At 43.9% G+C, this 17,280-nt stretch overlaps 1 protein-coding gene across 1 annotated transcript in view; it reads left to right on the top strand.

The window, feature by feature from the left end:
* GAD2 (glutamate decarboxylase 2) overlaps positions 1 to 17,280 on the top strand; it is a 68,212-nt gene that overhangs the window by 37,629 nt on the left and 13,303 nt on the right. Inside the window, exons 9-13 of the mRNA XM_007189898.2 lie at positions 1,483 to 1,537; positions 2,897 to 3,013; positions 5,198 to 5,262; positions 12,040 to 12,118; positions 15,043 to 15,192. Coding sequence (XP_007189960.1) covers positions 1,483 to 1,537; positions 2,897 to 3,013; positions 5,198 to 5,262; positions 12,040 to 12,118; positions 15,043 to 15,192 — 466 coding nt within the window. The remainder of the gene's footprint in view (positions 1 to 1,482; positions 1,538 to 2,896; positions 3,014 to 5,197; positions 5,263 to 12,039; positions 12,119 to 15,042; positions 15,193 to 17,280) is intronic.

Below are 17,280 nucleotides of genomic sequence, written 5' to 3'. Positions count from 1 at the left end.
AGCTACTGAAGCCTGCACACCTAGATCCAGTGTTCCGCAACAAGAGAAGCCACAAAAATGAGAAGCCCGCGCACCGCAACAAAGAGTAACCCCTGCTCGCCGCAACTAGAGAAAGCCTGCACAGCAACGAAGACCCAACGCAGCCAAAAATAAATAAATAAAATAAATAAATAAATATTTTTAAAAAAGGAGCAAGGTTAGAGAAGTAGTTTATAATAAGACAACATATTTCAATAGGTAAAGCTTGAGCGAGACCACACTAGAAGCTCTAATGGAGTAGCCCAAATGCTTGCTCTGTGTCTAAATCTATATCTACCTAAAATCACAAGGACCACCACAAATGACCATGGAGCTAGTGACACATTCCAAAACCTCACTTACCGTCCCCTAAATGCCAGTAGCCTCCCCAACCATTTATTGTGACAAACGCCTCCCCATCATTTATTTTTCCAAATTGTCTTTTACAAACCTAGATCAATGGCCCAGATGTGAAAAGTTTAGCCAGTTTAGCAATATCAAGAGAGCTATTTTGGTTTAAAGAATAGTTCACAGCCTCCAGTAACATGCAGTTACTCTGTCCTTTGCCTGGTTTTTTTCCCCAAAATCTTGGGGTAGGAATGTCATAACGCATAATGACAATCTCAACAATAAAAGCTAACATTTATGGAATACTTCCCATATGCCAAGCGCTTTAAAACAATTTTTGCATTTATTAACTCATTTAATCCTCATAACTCCATAAATAATATTATTATCACTATATTCCAGGGCTCATAATAATACGCACAGGGAAATTCAGTAACTTGACTAAGATCACACATCTAGACACATCTAATTTCTTGTAGAAATCAACTCCTTTGATTATTATAATAGCGAGGTTTTATAGTAAGCAAAGTACTATCTGGGTTTCTATTTTAGGAAAGAAACATTTCAGAGATGAAAGGATGTTTCTTTCTCCAATGCCTGTCTGCCTGTTTGACATTTGGGTCCGTGAGTTCTTGGCCTGCTTTGTGCTTTTAGCCCTTGGAATGTAATTAGGTAGCTTTTGATAATATTTTCATCCAAATGATTCAGAGCGGATTTTCTCTTCTTGGCGTCTCATCTCTATGTGCAATGGCAGGTCCATTCACTGGAAGATTTGGAATGCAAATCTTTTTCTGAACTCTGCTTTCAGTGCCAAAAGTCTTGCTCCAAACCAGGTTTGTTTTAATCAAATTAAGAAATGACCTAAAAAGCAGGCTCTGTGCAGAGTGGACAGACATGCAGACAGTGAGGTCGGGCCTCTCCTAAATGTGTCAGAAATTACAGTCCAGCATCATTCAGGGAGGAAATGCCTTTCTTTCTGGAAACAACCGAGCAGTTGTTCTAACTGGTCATTATTATCATTGATTTAAGGTTGGACTTCTACCCTCCTGCAGCTCCTTGTAAAGGCAACAAAGGAAATTATTCAAAGCAAACTTGATATACTTATTTTCCTTTCAGGGGGAAAATGATCCCATCTGATCTTGAAAGAAGGATCCTTGAAGCCAAACAAAAAGTAAGTTTTTGAAGGGAGATTTATCCAGCCCATAACAAGCTGATGGTATGTATTTCTGTTTCCATCCAGTAGAGAACACATTTTTTTTTTAATTTTTAAAAGAGAATATGGAATTTTGCATTGTCATTACTTATTTCTCTGAGTGATAGGCTCTGCTTTGAAAAAGTCTAAGTTACTGAATAAATACCGTACACAGTGATACTGTAACAGTTTCCAAAGGATTTTTCTTCCCATGTGATGAGGATTGGCATTAAACAGACACATTGGAAAGACTGTATTCACAAGCGGGAAATCCCAGGAAGCTAATTTAGCATATGGGAGTTACTGTGTGTGGTTATTTGAAAAGGGCCAATATTTCCTGCCTAGACACATGCTGATGTGTTGGCCCTTCAAACACCTTATTTTTCAGGAAGCAATTCAGTACTTTTTTTTAGAAGTGACAATTTCTGAAGACCTGCTGAAAATTCCTACAAAGCTCTAGGAAGTCATTTACATCCCTGGATGGTTCACAGGCCAGAGCTTTTAGTAGATCTAATCTACAGTTCCTAGTTCAACGACATAACACACGAATTGTACTATTAGGATCTCAGGAATAATTATTAATTTTCATGCCCTTTTCCCCCCTACAAAGTGACAGCCGCATCCTTTCCCCTTGTTCTGGTACTGGAACCACTTCTAGTCACATAAACCTTTGCTGCCACCTAAAGACTGACTCTGTAACGTCAGGTTCCATCATGAATTTGAGGCATTCTTCGGCCGTCTTTCAGCAGCGGCCTATTATTTCTATCAATTTTCATTTAGCCACGGCCAGACAGACTGAGCCAACTTAGACAGATAAAAGTCATGGCTTACTGTTTAGCCCCAAGTGAATCCTCTCCTCTAAGACTCCAAATAGGAATAATGGGCTGGTCAGAGTTCCTTCCCTTTGTCCTCTTGACTGCTCACTCTGGAAGATTTATTACGTTCAGAGGCCCTGTTATGAAAAAGGAAGATTAGAAAAGTAAGCGGGGGTGGGGTAGGGAAGGGCAGAAAGTCTCCCTGGAATATATCAATGGTTTGTGGGCACCACTAAGCTTACTCACCTCTGAGTCCAATGTAGCCTCTTCTGAGAACCAGAATGTCTGTTCTCATAAGGCAACTGGCAGGGCCAACAGAATGGCCTGGAGAACCTAGACCCTGGAAAACGAACATCATTCCTACTAGGCTCCAAGGTGTTGTTAACCCTCCTGATGGTTCCAAAAATGCAGACGTGTATGATAGGAGGAGAATGTCCACTGTTTTTTTTTTATCAGCTTTTTAAAAGAATCCTTTGACCCCCCCCCCCATTTTACATTATTTGGGGCTCTCTCATTTGCGCAGGGATTTGTCCCTTTCCTTGTGAGTGCCACGGCTGGGACCACTGTGTATGGAGCGTTCGATCCCCTGTTAGCTGTTGCTGACATTTGCAAAAAGTATAAGATCTGGATGCACGTGGATGTAAGTATCCCACAGGGAGTGCCACTAAAATGTCCTTGCACATTTTTCACCTGGAGCTCATGGAGTGAAATGTATTCTATTTTTTTTACTTTGGGAGTTTATTTTCAGGATGGTGATAGTTAAGCTTTTAAAAATTGCAGAGACAAAGTAGTACACAACTCACACAGTACATAACATTTGCTGGAAGCGGTCTGAAGCTGATTATGCCTTAACTTTCCCAACAGGATAATATTCTTATTTCTATGACCAGGACCTGAGCTGGGCACTTAGTTCTCAATTCATTGGACTACAATGTCCAAGGAGGAATATGGCCTATGTTCACACACACACAGTCACACACATGCAAAGCTTACTTCCCTATGAGAATGATTCAAAGAGTAAATAGGAGTTGCATTTATATAGGAAATCCAATGGATGAAAAAATTCAGCTCAAGTCAGAGACTAGTATAATCAAAGAGGAAAGCGGACTTGACAACTTGCTAGGAAATATGAATCCAAATTTCCAATTTCTTATCTTGGTCAGCTAGTAAGATAAACTGTGTATGAGATGTTTTGACTGCAGGGTTAGTCACACCAAAAAATAATGGCGATGCACCCATCAAGACATTTCCAAATGAAAAGAAATGTCAACTTTTAGAAGGACGGATTAAAGGGATTAAAGTTTAGACTGGTATGACTCCAAGTATGGCTCCAAGATCAGCTGCTCTCTGCAAACTGTTTAGGACCCACCATGAGATAAGGAATCAGTGCCAAATCATCTCTAAGCACAATGCTTGGTTCAGCTGATGTGTTTTTCACTGTGAGACTTTCTCCACGAAGGAAGCATGAGTTGATTTACATTCTGGTGCAAGAGGCTTATGTTATAGAGTAGACTGTTATTGAGTAGATCATTTTGGCTTTATAGTAAGCATTCAGACCAAATTAATTCCTCTTTCTTAATGAGCAGAAAACCTCCAGAGGCTAAGTTAGGTGAATTTCCATTACCCCAGAGTTATCCTGCATCGCAGTTTCCAGTCTTCTTTTCCTTCCCTGATTCACAGTGTGAGTTGTTCTTTAGCCTACCAGAGACCCCTTTATTTCACACAGGAAGACACTGAGAAAAGGTGGACAGACCCAAGTACCATCAGTGACCTGGGTCTTGGAACTGGAGAGCCTATGAAACCTCACTAGCTAATTCAGGAAGAGGATTATCCTGACAGCCTTAAAAGCAGCAATGTGTGTCCCAAGCCAACAGATGCAGTAGGCTCTCCTCCAGAATTTCTACTTAAAATAGAAGTAGGAGATCTTTCAACCAGTTGTATTAGCTTTCTTTGAAACATATCAAGTTTACCACTCATTATCCTTACTGTTTATAATTCTATAATTAAACTGGAAAAAAACCTTAAAATATTACACATTTGGAAAATTCAATAATTTTTCAAAGTGTAAAAGGACTGAAATTACAACAAAGAAAAGAATGCAGTTATACCCAGTTTTTTTCTTTAAAGTTATCCCAGGGTTATTTTTACACCCAAAGAATGTTAACATTTTCCAATGAATCTCCATCTTTACATCTTTGAGGGAGATCATTACACCAATTCAAATCTTCAAACTTGAGTACAAATTTTTAAAGGGGCACATTCTAATTGCTCAACTGACTGATTGGTACAAATCTTGCCTGCTTGCTTTTTTTTTTTTTTTGGCTGTTAGTTTTGTTTTGGCTTTTGGTTTATCTTATCCAAAATTACACATCAGTAAAATAGGCTTGTGAAGCTGTCTCCGCCCCCTGGAATCATGCCAACTTGTCAAAAAGAGTTTTTCTTGCAACTTGAAAGCAGTTTAAAGGGTCCCAGCCCATCTTATCTACTCTAAACTGTGGAGATACTAGGGTTTCTAGTTCTGAGATTATGAGCTTCACTAAGACTGAGTGGTGGTGATGGGTTGGGGGAGGATCTTTCTCCTTCTCATGCAGACTGAGGAAATGTTTGGCTCCTTACATCCATAGAAATCTGAGGTGGAGCCTGAGACCTTAGAATAGCCCCCCAATTTAACCTTTGGAAGTCCAGTGGCCAATCTCCAAGTTACCTGGGGTTGAGGCTGTACCTTTCACCCTATGCAATGCTTGCTGTTCCGGAAGACACCAAACTCTAGAAATCCAGGCAATGAAAAACACTGTCTTTTTTTTGTATGCTCTCCCTTTTCCAGGCAGCTTGGGGTGGGGGATTACTGATGTCCCGGAAACACAAGTGGAAACTGAGCGGCGTGGAGAGGTACACATTTTTCTTGTTAACAACGTAAAGTGTGAAAGCTGAATGTGAAAAGCAAATTACACCCAATTTCCAAGAACTGTTGATGTACAGATGAGCCCATTCTGTGCAGTGCCTGTGTGCCTTATGTGCTCATGTATGCATGAATATTATGTGCAGACAACGAAGAAATTAAATCCCATACCAAGTGACCCAAGTGGAATGTTTCTCAAACACAGAGATTCCTAACTGGCCTCCATGGTTGACCAGAGGACTCAGGAATGACCTTCCTGGGATCTCTGAACCAACTACCAAAACTATTTAAAACTTCAGGCCGTCCACTGTTTTCTAGGGAGATATATAGCTTTCATGTTTCATGAGAGGATAATATCCACTGCTTTAAAGAAACCAATAAATAATTTTGTGAAGCAAATAAGCACATTGTAATTTATCAGCATTGAAAGAGGAGTTTGGGGTTTAACATGGCCCCTTTACTTAAAATGAAATCTGCTTGTGATAACATCATCTGATAGTTTCATCCCCATAATAATTTTTCTGGTGTAGCTCCGTTTGATGCTGCAAAGCACCTTTTATTCAGAGACTAAGCAGTAGACCATTGAGAAAAGATGCAAAATACAAAGGAAATCATTTTTGATTAGCGTAAAGCCTACTCAGGGCCAAAGAAAAAAGGAAAAGAATTCCAGAATGCAAAATCAGCCTCAGCCTTTAGTTCTGGCCCACGTGCAGAGGGACCTCAGAGTTCCTGGTTCTTCCATCACAACATGGCAGGTCAAGGATAGTGGTGAGCTCTGACACTCCGGGCAACTGAGAAAGCCTGGATTCATCCAGGGCTGCCCATTGCCCACTGTGCCCTGCCCAGTAGCCAGGTGCTGCCCAGGAAGAGTCTCCCACTGGCTCTGCCTCTGGACATCTTGGCACAATTTCTGTCCCGAGGCGAGAAGAGAGGCTGCTGGAGCTCAGAAGCGTCTGGGGGCACTGGGCAGGCAGGGCAGCCGGGCCAGAATGAATGGCAGGGTGTGCTGTGTGACATCCAGGCCCACCCACACGTAGAGAAGCCACGGGCGCGGAAGGAGGGCAGAGGCACAGTCTGGAGCACTCTGCCGCCTGAGCGGAAAGAAGGCTGGGCAGGCCAGCCCAGGCCCAGGTCAGCAGGGTTGTGTCTCGGAGTCTGCTGCCTGCCCTCTGACTGCAGGTGCCAGTTCCGGTGTGAGTGGATGAGGACAGGCACGGCCCCTTCCCAGAGGCAGCCAGCTCTAGGTCTCTGCTTCTGGTCCATTGGGCTGCATTCCTTTTTTCACGAAGATCCGCCTGAAACCAGAAGCTCAAGGACGAGGCAGTGAGCTAAACAGTGAGAGAGAAAGAAGAAGAGAGAACCGTTCAGAAGGTGCCTGTTCAGAGGATCAGAACAAGAATTCAATTGACGTGCTGTCAAGAGAAGTGGCCTGGACACAGAACCTTCTTGTCTTTGAGTCCCTTTAAGTTGAGCAGCCCAAAAAGTGAGAGGCTGTTACTACCGTACCTTTCACGCCAGCTGTGACTCCAAGTGCTGATGACCAGCGTGGGGCACCCTCCACCAGTGACGACCTGAAAGCTCACTAACTCACCTACGCTGGGCCTTGGAAAGATAAAAACCCATGTGCTTTTGTCCTGAAGACTAAGGACTTTGGAGAGCAAAGCTTAGAACATTCGTCATGGGACATAGCGTCCTCTCTAATTGCCACAAGTCTTGAAACTGTGTTGTAAGTAAATCTACTAAGTGGAATAGCCAAACAGGAAGTCTTTTTTAAAAACGAGGGACTGTCGGGACTTCCCTGGCGGTCCAGTGATTAGGACTCCAAGCTTCCACTGCAGGGGACACGAGTTCGATCCTGGGTCGGGCGGGTTTGAGCCGAACCCCCTCAGCCATCCATCGATCTGAGAGAATCCATCTCAGTGACTCATCAGCAAGAGGCACACTTTCTTTGGTGAATAAGATTGTAAGGCCACGGGACAGCCCCGGCCATAATGTGCATGGACACACGTTTAGGAAAGAAATTTGCCTCACTTGAGATGTTACGTTTTTCCAAGCACTAGGACTCTCTCTAAAGTGGAGGAAACCTGTGGTCGATTCCTGTCCCCAAATCCAGAGGTGGACCAGTGGTCCCAGGGATCCCAGAGTACCGTCCTCATAACAAAGTGGCACAGGCACCCGGAGCCCTGCCTGGCATCCCCTTCGAGAACCAACCCAGTTCTCAGAGAGCACCTCTCTTCCCCGATAACGCTGTCAAGCGCTTTAGGGGTGCTGTGGCTGAGAGGGTGCCGGGAGCCCTGGCACTCCAGAGCATCTCTCTGGGCACTGTAAGGGCATGTCTCTGGGCACTGTAAGGGCATGTCTCTGGGCACTGTAAGGGCATGTTTCTGGGCACTGTAAGGGCATGTCTCTGGGCACTATAAGGGACCCTTCTCTAATCCCTCCTGGCAGCATGCTGCTGTGTACCTGGAAGAGCCCATCGTTGTGGTCCGCTCTCAAGACTTTCCGGCCAAGCTGAAGGTTCCAGCACAGATTCTGCCGAATTACCACTTATTACTCTCGCTCCCACTCCTGAAACTCCGTTACCGGCCCCTCTGTCACAGGCAAGCCACGCCACAAGGCACAGCGCGGGCCCAAAGTCAAGTACGACACGAAGCCTGTGCTCAAAGGGTTTAGAATCTAGTAGGGAGACTGCAGTCAACCATGGATTACAATTCAAGGCAGAGGAGTTAAAGGCTCAAGAGGCGGATCATTCCTTCTCACCGGGGTTATCAGAGGAGAGGAAGCCTGCGCCCGGGGACGGGCACTGCAGCCTCATCAGGCAGAAGTGGAAGAAGGGCGTGAAGGTGAAGACCAGGGGCACGGAGGTTTGGGAGGATCCTTGGCGAAAGTTCAGACAGGTCTGCTTGGAGACTGAGATGGATTCATGGCAGTGACCAGGGAGCTGGTGGAGGGTCCAAAAGAAGTCCTGCCCAGTGAGTGTCAGCGGAGGGCCTGGCCGCAGAGCCAAGTCCAGATCACCGTAAATCCCCTGAGCCGAGCACCACTGCTGTGTGAGCCATTGTGACGCATGGAGAGCGTTCTGTTTCTCGGGCTGGGGAGAAAACCTGGAGAGACCCTGCCGTAGCAGCCATAGTGCGGGCCCGAGGAGAGGAGTGGCATTACCTGCGCTTTGGAAAGCCTCCTCTGGATTCAAGAGGAGAAGGAGGCCAGGACTGGCTAGAAGCTACTGGGCATCACAGAGGTCCAGGTGCAGGAGGTAGCGGAGGGGAGAGATGCTGAGGGTGGGAACCAGAGCCGCCGCAGTAGCAGCGAGGGAAAAGAGGAGATGAACCCAGGAGAGGTGCTTTATCAGGAGCAGGATGCATTATCAGAGACCTGCTCTTCAGTGTACTTTAAAGAACCGCAGCTTCTGCTTCCTTCAGTTGCTTCTGAAATATCTTGTGTGTGTATACAGAAAAGTCGCACTCCAGTTACACTAAGAACACCAGGTGTTACAAATGCTGAAGCACGATTTGCATCTAATGCTTTTTTTTTTTTTTTTTTTTTGCCCTGCTGTACTTTCTAATATTTTAGGAAATTCCAGAGAGTTTCCTCTTTGACAGATTTTACAGTTTTGTGTATCATGTTGAAAAGCGTGAGGGACATTTTTTTTGGATATGTCTTTGATTGAGCTAGCTTTAGCTTGTTGTATATAGCACACCTTTCTCAAAGGTGTTTTGCATCAAGAGTCTACCACCATCATTCTGGGAGTATATCAAAACTGCCTGGGGAACTTTTTCAATATGCATATACCAGTCACATGCCAAGGAAACATTGCAGACTCTCCAGGGTTTTGAGTGAATACCTGTGGCATTAGGTCATGGTTAGAGCAAGGACCCTGTGTAGACAGGCAATGGCTTGAATCCCACTTGCCGGTTGTGTACCCTTGGGCAAGGTGTCTCTCCATCCTTAAAACTGGTACAATAACAGTATGTACCTCACAGGGTTACTGTTGTATGGATTAGATAAATGAATCCATCTGAATCAATTAGAGCAGTGCCTGTCAATAGTAAATACATAATAAATGTAGTTAGCGTGTGAATACTGAAAATTTTCCAAATGGTTCTCATACACACACACACACACACAAAATCTAGCACCAAAGTACTACAGAATAAAGTGCTTTATACAGAATGTAAAAAAAAAAAAAAACTGCAAGGGGTGATATCAGTAGAGGGAAAAAAAGAGAATGAAACCAAAACACTAAGGTTTGGGAGTTGGGCGCTTGGGAGGAAACTGGTGCGAGGAATTGAGGTCCGGGATAGAGGAGAGAGAAAAGATCTGAAGGATGAGGAGGGAGCAAGTTAACGAGTTCACTTGGGATCTTCTGAGTTTGAGAGGCCAATGAGGGCACTGGGATATGTCTCAAAACGGCCCTAGGGGGCTCAGCTCTCTCCAACTCAGGGAAAATCACAGAGGACTGAATCCCAGGGCAAAACATTTTGAAATGAACCCGAGGCTGTTTTTCCCAAATGGCTAACATTTCTCCAGTAAACGAATGCCCTGTCTTTGAATCACTCTGTGCATCTTTTTGCACCTTTATGAGGCAGCCCCTCTGAGAGAATTCAGTGACCGGTCGGTGTGAGTCTTGGCAGCTTCTAGCCTAGAAAGACAAATGGGCCGCTGCAGAGAAATAAACACCCTCAGTCAGAGCCGTGGAGAACAGCTATTTTCTTCTCCATCAGGTGCCATTACTGAGAAAGCTGCGTTTCATCAGGATCAGGCATCTAGCTATAGACTATTATAGAATGTACAGAATGACAGTGTATGTGTGCCCAGTGTCACAAAGCTCGTGAATGATAGAGTTGAAATCAGTAGCAAGAGCCAACCTTATTTGATGTTTACTGTGTGTTGGACACAGTTATAAGCCCTTTATCCAAACAATTTGCTATTATTCTCCTTTGAGAGACAAGGAAATCGAGGCACAGAGAGGTTAAGTAACCTGCTCAAGGTTGCACAGCCAGGAAGTGATAGAAGCTGAATACAAACTCGAGCTCCCCTCCCTTAACCACTATTTTCCTACGGCTCCGAGCCCAGGTTTCTTGACTCTGGGGTCATTCTAAAGAGCAAGGAGAAGTTTTCCTGGAAGGAGCTTTTCAATATCAGGTGTTTTTTTAATTTTAATTATTATTCCTGAAGTCTTTTAGTCCACCGTGCAGGGGTGTAGCCATCTGGCCATGAACTGCCTTCGCTTCTTTCCCTGACGCCAACACATCAGACAGCCAGTGTCAAAGCTAAAGGAAGACCAGACAATGAGCTGGACTATTCATCCATTCACATAAGATCCCCAGGCCAGTAAGTGTTCTCTGACTGGCCAGCGATGACCGCCATTCATCAACTAGATGAATGGGATCTTTCCCAGCATCTCATTTCTTCCCAAGGTTCTCACACCTGGAGCGCCGGGAGTCTGCCGCTCGGCCAGGAGAGGGCCGGCAACACGCAGCGCCCTGGAGACAGCTGCCACGGACGGTCCTACCACTCTCCTTCCTCCTGTGAGTCCGTTTATGCCAAGGTCGCGTTCCTGAGGCTCTTCCTCAAGGATTCTCTGTGTCTCAGAAGACACGCGCCGAGACTCCTGTGAAGTGAGCAGCGGCTTTCCCGGGAGCTGGAGGAGGATGGGTTGGAAGAGCACAGCGGGAAGTTGAAGAAGGCTGCAGAGACAATACTTGATCGGCCTGAAAGAATAAGTGGCATTTAACCACGTGAAGCAACGGGAGATGACATTCTAGGAAGAGGAAACAGCCCTAGGAGACCCAGGAGCATGAGAATAGAATTTTCTGAGAACAGAACATACTCTGGTGTGATGGAAAGCGGTACGGCAAACTGACAGGACTCAAGACGGGCCCCGTGGCCTGCGGTCACCTGTGTGGACACCGTGAGCCATACCCCGCAGTTTGGAATTTAGGCCGGAGGCAGAAGGAAAGAGGAGAGGGCCGTAAACAGAGCTAGAAAATCACTATGGTACCGGCTGGAAGATGAAAGGGAAACCAAGCATCAGTTAAGACAATATATCCAGATTAAAATAATAATAATAATTATTATTATTAAAGGACCCTGTACCAGGACTATGGCTTAGGCTTTTCAAATAGCGTAAACCCCTGAGCTGAGAATCGCTATTACTGATGGGAGAGCATTCTATTTATCAAGTATGTTGGGACACAATAGATTGAAAGCTGCTGTAGGAGCCGTAGCTCATCTCCCCCGCGGTCCAGAAGGATATCTCTGCATGAGACAAGAGATGGAAGCAGGGGATGAGCTAGAAGCTGTTATGAAAGGACACATTTGAGACATTTGGTAATTGACTGAATGGGAAGAAGGAGGAACTAGGTTGGGAAAAGAACAAAGTTCAGCTGTGGAATGAGCCATTGCTCTGAGCTGCAGGGCAGGGCTGTTGGGTCAGAAGCAGGGACACTGGAGGCACATGAGGGCCCCCGCCTGGAGCCCTGCTCCGTGGTGACCACGGGAGGGACCCTGGACTGGATGATCCCCAGTCACTCCGAGAGGCTCTCAGAGCACCATGGGGGCTGAATGGAGATACTAGCCCTCACCTACTGTCTCCGCAGACGAAGAAAAAGTTGTAGATTGAAGAGTCCACTTCTCGTTTTGTAAATTAATGCCATGCTGGAGTCTGAGCAACAGTGCCAAGAACCTCGAGCCCTGTTGCCCATCACAGGGTCCTCTGTGCCCGTCACGGGTGCCACCCTGTTAACGTGACTTCTTTCCTTTAGGGCCAACTCTGTGACATGGAATCCACATAAGATGATGGGCGTCCCTTTGCAGTGCTCTGCTCTCCTGGTTAGAGAAGAGGTATGTCTTTCCTGACTCGTGGCCCGGTCCATAGGTGGGGTTGTATAGAGTAAATGTGTGTAGTGACAAAACCAGCATGATTTTACAGGCTGGAACAGTGAGCCGCATCCACAAAAAGGGGAGATTGTTAATTAGGATAATTGTAAGGACCTGCTTTTCTGTCCAAATATAGGATGGTTGTATTTTGTCGAGACGAGACAGGCGTGTTCCATGAATGGCTAAATTGTTGTACTTGTGGAAAAGACGTAGGACATTAGGTTGTACTCTGCAGGGTCAACGGTGGGTCAAGAGAGAAATACCATTCAAAAAATAGTAATGGGATAAAAGAGGTGGAGCTTCAGGATGAGGGAGGTGGCAGTTCCCCACTGGCTTTTGGTTAAACCACACCTGGAGTGGTTTGCTTAGGTTAGTGTCAAATCGTATAGAGAACCCCATCAAGCTAGAGCTCGAACAGTGAGGGACATTAGTTAACATGGAAGAGAGGTGGTTGAAGGAACTAAAGATGTTTCATCTAAAAAAAATTTAATTTAAAGGGCTGAGAGGAAGGCAGCCTTTGCAGCATAAATGACTCAAGTGGGAGAGATTAGTTTTTGCTTGATGCTTCAGAGAGCTGGGTTAGTAACACTGGATGGTACAGCTTTGATGGTAAAATCAGAATTACCATGATTTGAGGTCTGACTTGGGATCAATAAAAGGAATGCTTTTCTAAAAATTAAGCTGCCCAACCGGTAATGAATTACTTATGTAGGAATAAATTCATCATCAGGGGAGGTGACTGAATGGACATAGGGCAAACACTTATTAGTAAGAGGACAGAGAGATAGAAGGGGAAGGAATAGGGACTTCCCTAGAGATCCAGTGGTTAAGACTTGGTGCTTCCACTGCAGGGGGCATGGGTTTGATCCCTGTTTGGGGAACTAAGATCCCGCATGCCTTGTGGTGTAGCCAAAAAAAGGGGGGGGGGAGGGGAAGGAATGCTGTAAGATGGTATTAAGTACTCTGTGTTAAGAGAGTTCTCCGTTTTCAAAAAGCTTGGGATATATTAGCTTAAAGAGTTAAAAACAAGTTTCATTACTTCGGGGCATATCAGAGCCTTCAGTTGCTGATATATATTATAAATATCTAAAAAGAAGGTATTTATGATAGTTTCCAAAGTTTACTTGGCCAGGGGAATTTCTTTGACGGCAACTGTTTTACAGCCAGCAGCTATTCACGTATTTTAAATAGTTTAGGATATAATGGCTCAGAATCAGGACACTGTCTCACCTTTATGTGACTTTTCTTTATCCTTTTGTACAATGAGGCTGGTGCTGTCCCACCTTCTAGAGGTCATGTGCTTTGCGTTGCTTTTCCTATCCCAGTAGAAGCTGGTCTGGTCTGTCCATCATTCCGCACTCCCTGAGTGGTCTCCCTTAGGATTGATGGCACCTAAGCATGAGCTTGCATGGCTGGGGGAAAATGGTGCTAAGTTTCTGTGACCGTGAAACAAAATAGATGCACCAACTGCAATTTTCAGTCTCATTGCTCTTCGAGTCCAATTCAATGTCATTCTACTGCTCTATTACAATTACATTGTATTGAATTTCTACTAGCCTCAAGAAAAAATTACTTATGAATTCCACTGAATAAGAAGGCCAAACTACAAGACTGAGCCCAGTTCTGTTGTCTACCATCTGGACACTCGGTCTGGTCTTTCAGGACCTGGATCGAATTTTAGTTGCATTCTGTTTTAGTTTGGAGAACGTTTAAAAAGGGCTCTCACTTCTAACTTCAGCGAAGGGATCACAGTTTAGTCTTTTCTTCTCTTGTCGTGAGTCACGAAAGAAAAAAGTAAATGCCAAAGTTTCTGTAAAATCACAATCACACTGTGGATAATCAAAGCGTCAAAGGCTTCCTGTGGTTCGAGACAAATTGCAATGTGGTGAGGAGACTAACGATGCTGTTTTAGTCAGAGAACATGATTCATTCACTGGTCTTTGGAATAGTTCGATCACTTTGCCACCCATTTTCCATACTAAGCTCGTGTGTGGTGCAAGGGCAAATTAATGGTAATTGACAATGAAACTTTCTACTGTAACTACCATTAGCAAATGAGTATGAAAACACGGTGCACAAGCTTTAACCACTCTTGAGAGAGGAGCGTGACATCTGAAAGATTCCCTGTTGAAGACCCCAGAGTAGCAATGTCTTTATTTTTTTAGATTTTAGCTTATAAAAACGATAGCAATGAACTGTCTTAAAAACTATGATATCCGTAAAGAACTCAAACCCTTATAGCTAAATGATAAAGTACTTGAACTAAATATGAACGAAACAGTAGAAGAATCACACCAATAATATTTTACAAAACCAAAGAGTTTCCAAAATAGTTTGCTTACAACAAAACCAGGACATCAGGATATTCTCCCAATGAACATTATACTCCGACTGATTTTTAAAAAAATAAATGCCTTCTCACTGAAATTCGCCTGACCTGGATTTACATCCCAACTGTTCCATGTCTAGGTGTAATTTACAGAGCAGCTTACATAAAGTTTTTGAGATTCAGTCTCATCTGTAAGATGGGAATTATTAGTAACCAGCCATAATAAAGGGTATTGTAAAGCTTAAGTAAAGTAATCAACAAATTTAAAAAAAGATAAACACCTTCTCTTAAAAAGGAGAGTAAAAGTACATATATGCCCTGTTGTTAACCTCTGGTAACAGCTGACCCTTAGCCATTTATTCTATAGACTTGACCTATCACAACAGCCCATCCTATCCAGTTATTGGCCTCATTTTTTTTTCTCATTTGATTCTTTCTCCAGGATATTCAGTGCCTCTTTCTTTTATTTATTTTTCTTAATAATTTCCATCACAATGTAAATCTAATAGAATACCTAATAAAGTCAGTAGAGTTTCCTAAGTTTTCTCTTCTTTTCTAGGGATTGATGCAGAGTTGCAACCAGATGCATGCCTCCTACCTCTTTCAGCAAGATAAACACTACGACCTGTCCTATGACACCGGAGATAAGGCCTTACAGTGCGGACGTCACGTTGATGTTTTTAAACTCTGGCTAATGTGGAGAGCAAAGGTGAGCACGCCGGGATCGGCTGAATGTCGACTAAAAACAGACACTATATCTGGTGACCCTTATTATGACATGTTAAAAATTGATTTGCGAATTGAAAATTATTTACCCGAGATTAAGTTTCTTGAATCCTAGATCTAGTTATCTACACGGACAAGAATATAAGAAAATCCATTGAGTGTTTTCTTTCTTTTAAACCTAATTGCTTCTAATGCTCACTCATCTAGAAAACCAGTACATGTTGCTTTTTACGGCAGAACCTCTGGATTCCTAAGAGGTGTTTCGTTGTTGTTCTCGTCCCAACTCTTGGTTTTTACCCAGTGATTGATCCTTTGGGCAGGTTAAATGCAGTCTTTTTGTTTAGAGAATAAAAAGGAAAAAGAAAAAACCCATCACGATAGTTTATTTTTGACATTTCACAGGGTAACCTCTAGTTATAAAGCTTTTTTCAAAAACTCTGGAACTACCTAGTGACCTCTTTTGGTTCGGTTTCTCTATTTACCTCAGAATTTAACGGTAGATGATCACCCCTCTTTCAGAAATGGAACTCTGTAACTAATGGTGTGCGCCACTGGCTGGACCTAATTATAGCTTTCAAAGAGCATACGTGTGCGGTTAAATGTAAGCAGGCTGGAAGGGTCAAAGATTCTATTTTTCATTTTGGCCAGATTCCTAACTTATATGTCACAAATCAGTGACTTTCCACCTGGTTTCGTTAATCTCCCACAGGAGGCAATGGCCAGAGCCAGCGGGGACACTGGAAAAACCCAACCGCTAGAAAAATCCAACTGCTAAAAGAGTACGTGAGAGAAACCTCACAAAGGGAGAGATGAGAGGGAAGCTGGCATGCCCCGAGGTCCTGTGTGTTTGGGAAATGGTCCACAAATTTGTGGACCAGCTTTCTAAGTAGCCTACACAAAGAGGTAACAGGTTCAGCACCATAGGAACAAGCAAATAACTTGGTCTGCTGGCTGAGACCACCGAATGGGTCCTTCCTCAGGTCTGTGTAAAGAGGTATGGACCAGGTCCACAGCACCCGGTCCATATGCTGGTGTTTATAAAAGTGTTCAAAGCAAACTGAATTGACTCAAACAGTTCAGAGAGGCGGATGGCTAACAAGAAAAAGAGGGGGCTTGGGAGTGAAACAGTGCTGTCAACAACTATTTTATGGAACCTTCTTTAAACCCATCCTGGAAAAGGGCAGTTTAACTAGAAAGACTGTCTTAAAAACTATGATATGAACATATGCCTTTTGCTCAATGCACAAATAACTCTTAGATGGTTTCTGGGGATGGCTAGACTACATGGTCTTCAAACAAGCTTCCATAATGGTATTTGCCCCGGTTGAGTTTTCTCTAAGTATTGCTAAGCATCAGGCAGCTACCTGGAGTGAGGCCCAAGGTGAGTTACTGCCCCATAAAGGTGGGTGATGAGTGAGGTCAAATCCCTTGAGCTGGGCAGGGGACCCCTTCCCTTTCCTCTTTTGAAAGTTGAGAGCCTGACAAGGATAGGTATCTGGTCCCCACCGCCCAAGACAAGACTCATTCTGTAGGCAATAACACTTTCATTTGGCAAAAATAAATCAATTGAGAACGTAGATTATTGGTGTACTCTCAGGCTGTTTTAAAACGAGCAGGTTTTTCATTTCATGGATTGGTGGGAATTGTAAAACGACAAAGGTAAACATCAGCTGGTACGTTGAAGAAAGCTTGGTCTCTAAACATTGTTCAGTATCACTCTTTTTGTCTCTAGTTCCCCTGGTGTTTTTATTAAAATGATGATCATTAGCTATATTTATACAAAAATGTTTCTGACACTGTTCATCGGTTCCCTGCTGCTCCTTTTCCATCGGAAACCTCCCTGCCAGTGTGGTGCAGCCGGCTGGTTCTCAGAGAAATCACTCAGAGGGCATCAGGTGTGAATTAAACAGCAGGACCAAATGAAGCTTGAAATAAAGGCAGAGGATCCAGTTTCTAAAGGGCTGAAATACAGGCACCAGAAGAGGGGATAAAAAGAGAGAGAGAGAAAGAAAAAAATCACAGTGGTTGCGTAACTTATGGACACATTTTTTTTTTGCATTGAAAAATAGTT

The sequence above is a fragment of the Balaenoptera acutorostrata genome, chromosome 3, assembly GCF_949987535.1.
Source record: "Balaenoptera acutorostrata chromosome 3, mBalAcu1.1, whole genome shotgun sequence".
In the NCBI taxonomy this organism is placed as follows: Eukaryota; Metazoa; Chordata; class Mammalia; order Artiodactyla; family Balaenopteridae; genus Balaenoptera; species Balaenoptera acutorostrata.
Note: the sequence above shows the minus strand (reverse complement) of the source record. Positions and strands in the feature narration are given on the sequence as shown.